The sequence below is a fragment of the Pinus tabuliformis genome, chromosome 4_1, assembly GCF_031772625.1.
Source record: "Pinus tabuliformis cultivar Carrire ecotype Pingquan chromosome 4_1, CPIR1, whole genome shotgun sequence".
Classification (NCBI taxonomy): Eukaryota; Viridiplantae; Streptophyta; class Pinopsida; order Pinales; family Pinaceae; genus Pinus; species Pinus tabuliformis.
Genome location: NC_142303.1, coordinates 473,634,925 through 473,639,007, shown reverse-complemented (window position 1 = coordinate 473,639,007; position 4,083 = coordinate 473,634,925). Strand labels below are relative to the sequence as shown.

General features: G+C 37.0%; 1 protein-coding gene across 1 annotated transcript; it reads right to left on the bottom strand.

Moving 5' to 3' along the window:
* Window positions 1–1,713: 1,713 nt before the first annotated feature.
* Window positions 1,714–2,803, bottom strand: LOC149176524 (ethylene-responsive transcription factor ERF012-like). The gene has a single exon (XM_089423141.1). It carries the CDS (start codon window positions 2,678–2,680, stop codon window positions 2,105–2,107), a length of 576 nt encoding a protein of 191 aa, XP_089279267.1. The 5' UTR covers window positions 2,681–2,803; the 3' UTR covers window positions 1,714–2,104.
* Window positions 2,804–4,083: the final 1,280 nt, after the last annotated feature.

Here is a 4,083-nt window from a genome sequence, read left to right as displayed (position 1 = left end):
ATCTCGAAGAGAATCCCAAAAACATTTTGGTGAATTAGTTGGACACTTTATGGTCTCCTCGTTTGCCCTAAAAATGTATTTAGTCCCTCCAAAATGGCTCCGGAAGTTTAAGACTTGAAAAACTGCCAAAAATAGTGAGTTGTGCTACAATTAAGGAAACTGAAAGGAAACAACAGTGGGGGTCCAAGTGGAATAGGCAGGTGGCCACCAATATCCACCTGGATCAATGCAGGATTTTGTATAGCGGCAAAAGAGTGGTAAACAGGGACAGTGGGGTTACTACTATAGTGCATTTGTATTGGGAGGACGGGGGCAAATTATGGTCGATTAGAGTGTAAGTTAGATAGGTGTAAATGAAAGAGTCAATAATAGACAGGTGGTGTAAGTTAGATAGGTGTAAATGAAAGAGTCAATAATAGACAGGTGGTGGATCCAACAGTGTAAGAGATTTCAATCGTCTAACATCAAATTAAACGAACCACAACCATGACAACACAGACATGAGGGGAGTGAGTTCATCCCAGACGGAACACCTTACGACGTAATTAAAAAAGCGAGGTGTAAAAATAAATTACTAAGCGTAAATATTTAGATTTGATAGATGTACTTTTTATAAATGTTATGACACTTGGTTTGTTACTTCATACAATGACAATTCATTTTCATAAATAATTATATTTGATAGCTGTACTCTTTATTAAATGTTATGACACTTGGTTGCATACAAGATTTTTTTATTTTTTGTTTTTTAAATAATAAAAAAAAAATTGATGTCAAGTTCCACTGGCACAATCGGTTGAGGATGGGCCTCATCAGCAAGGCGGCCCAAGATCAAACCTCACGGGGGGTGGTTGTGCCCTGTGGTAAGGGAGGACACATGCTAAAAAATCCAGTTAGTTAAGGGGTTGGTGTGGCCCAACATGGTAAAAAATCCAATCAGTTAAAAGTTGGTGTGGCCTAGGCCAGGTGCGATCTCCGGGTGACTTTGACAACTTAGATACCCCTGGGTGATGACTCTTCAAGCCACAGGTCAAGCCTGGAGGATCACAGGGTTGGTGTGGCCCAGGCCGGCCCGCTGCGATCTCTGAGTGACTTTGACAACTTAGATACCCCTACGTGATGATTCCTCAAGCCACGGGTCAAGCCTGGAGGATCACAAACAACGACAAAAAAAACAAACAAACAAACAAATTATGACAATTCAATTTTAAACACTATGAAATTAGTCATTTTATTTGAATGAACCAATAAAAAATAGATATTCATATTTAACAAATTTCAAAATTTATTTTTAATTTTCAAAATATTTATTTTTTTCAAAACTTTAATGAATTTTATAAAATCTATTTAGAAATTTAACATAAACAATATTATTATTGTCCAATTTTAAGGTCACATCCACTAGACACCACATTGGTGTATGAGACCCCCTTGTTTGTGGGACAAGGGACCCCCCTACACACCAGTGATTTCAATGCTACGTCTACAAAGACATACATATGATCTACCCCTCTGGTTTTGAACATGTGACCTCTTAGGAGGAAACACATGCTCTTAACTATTAAGCCCACTCAAATTGTATAATCTACTTTCTGTAGGTATAAAAATGAGATTTATAATTGCTTTGTAAGTATTTTAATATATAAAGAATTTATAATTTGGACACTCTCTGTGGACATGATTATCAAGCTGAAACATAAATATCTGCAAAAAAATAAAAAATAACACAGGTAAGAGTATGACTCCTACAATCCTCTTTACTTTCTAGAACGGAGTCCTCTACCGAGGCGGAGGAATTGCCCAGACAGTGAAAAGCCATCGCAATGTGGGCAAAAAAATTTCAAAAAATCTTGTAGACGCAGTGTTTGAATAGTGTTTTTGATGGTAGAAATAGATTCAGCGCCATCAAAAACGTCCAAGACACCTTAAATTTTGAAGTTTAACAACTATAATTTAGATTTACAAAAAGCTTTGCTAAATTTTTTCTAAATATGACCAGAATTTCCATAACTTTCCAGGAATTCCTCTGGCTAATTAAACTACTGGCTTTCTCTTTAGACTACTGCTATCTTCTTTTCCTCTCTATGTGGAGACTGGCCACTGTCTAGAAATAATTAGAAACCCCCTGTCCATTGGTCTTCGACTGCTGGAAGAAAACTCCGAAATCCTCCACTGAAACATCTAGGAGAGGAATATCCTCCACATTTAGAGACTCGCTACTGGGTAGACGTTCAAGTGGTACTGAAACTCGAAATGCGGAACTCTGCTCCGCCGTAATCTGTTGGCCGTCAATGCCGCATTCCGCGTTCAAACGGGACGACGAGGAGGCCGCGCCGCCTTCCGAAAGTGGCCGGAATTTTTTGGCAGCGAACTTGGCGGCGGCGGCCTGAATTTGCGCCGGCGATAGAAATGAACCGTTGGGAATTTCGGGTGGGGAATCTGGAAAATTGAGCTTAGCTTTGGACCCTCTCAGGCAATACACAGCAAAGTCGTAGGCGCGGGCAGCCTTTTCTTGGGTATCGTAGGAGCCTAGCCAAATTCTGCCGTTGGAATTAGGCATTCGAATTTCCGACACCCATTTCCCCCATTTTCTCTGTCGAACTCCCTTGAACTGCTGCGACTTCGGTGCGCAGCTTTTGGGACTGCTGTGGCGGTTCTGATTTTGCCAGTGTTTGGTCATGTTGAGTTGTTGCAAAGGACTGACAACGTACTGGTGAAGTTTGAAATCTTTACAGTGAGTTTGTGAAAGTTATAGGGTTTGAACTCGGGACAAATAGAGGTATTTCCGCAAGTGAATATCTGCGACAATGGACGAGGATGAGATTGTTTGCTGTAAAGAAGCAGGCATATATAGAAATGGAAACCGTGTCGAGTGCGTGGGGTCTTTTTCTGAGTTGGCATTCCAATTGACTGCGACAATGGACGAGGATGAGATTGTTTGCTGTAAAGAAGCAGGCATATAGAGAAATGGAAACCGTGTCGAGTGCGTGGGGTCTTTTTCTGAGTTGGCATTCCAATTCACTGCGCTTGCTTTTTGAGTTCACTGCCGCAACTCGATTTTCATGTGCTATTGATCTGCCGTCGGCACTAAGTTAAATGTTGCCAACTCAGGAAACACATCATCATATATACCAACGCGTATGTGACACCCCTAAGAATTTTGTGCACTCTGGCGTTCATTCTATCGCTCTCTTTTTATTTTAAACTATGTTGCTATTCTTTTATGTACGGGTAGATTAGCATTTTTTTGTTTTTTTTGGGGAATATTTCGAAATCAAATGCACGCAATCGAATTTAATTTTGTATTTTTTTGGTAAATTTTAATTTTAAAAATATATGTTAATTAAATTTATATATATTTTTAAAATATATTATAAATAATAAAAAATTATAAGTTATACTAGTTGAGTTGATTGGTGAGTTAAAAAGTTCTCCATATAAATTTTATCAAAAACTTTACTTAATTCATTATAAATCACCAAAAAAAACTGAACACAAACAATTTATAATTAACACATTTAAATAATAATAAATTTTCCTGGGGTCAACGATTTGAAACTCGTCAAATCAGCTTTCAATTTCGAACATCGATTTATTTATAGTCCAACCCATTTGGACCAACAATTTACTCACGTGTAAGTGCATTTGAGCCTTTACCAGTACATGGTTCACACCATTTCCAACATCAATTTATTCACGTGTACAGATAGAAGGTTTGTGGTTGGCGTTTTCCTTCAGAATGGTCTCAGGTGGATGGAACTTATCCTAAACTGACGGCTATCACAACATAACCCAAGTAAACCTAGGTAACCTAATTATTGAAGGCATTGTCGAAGTGATCGTGAAATAGACAAAAACATTTATTTATATATATATATATAACAAGAACTTGTATTTATATATATATATAACAAGAACTTTTATTATAGTTCAACCATAAAAAAATATATAAATTGTTTTATGAAAACAAAATTTATTCCAAAATTTTAAAAAATTAAATTTATGTCAAAATTAAATTAAAATATGTCAAAATTTAAAAAAAATTAAATTAAATTGAATTTCAAAATCCATGTATCAATTTAA

Excerpts from the sequence above, each read along its gene's own strand:
- LOC149176524 (XM_089423141.1), bottom strand. The coding sequence starts at position 2,680 with ATGACCAAACACTGGCAAAATCAGAACCGCCACAGCAGTCCCAAAAGC.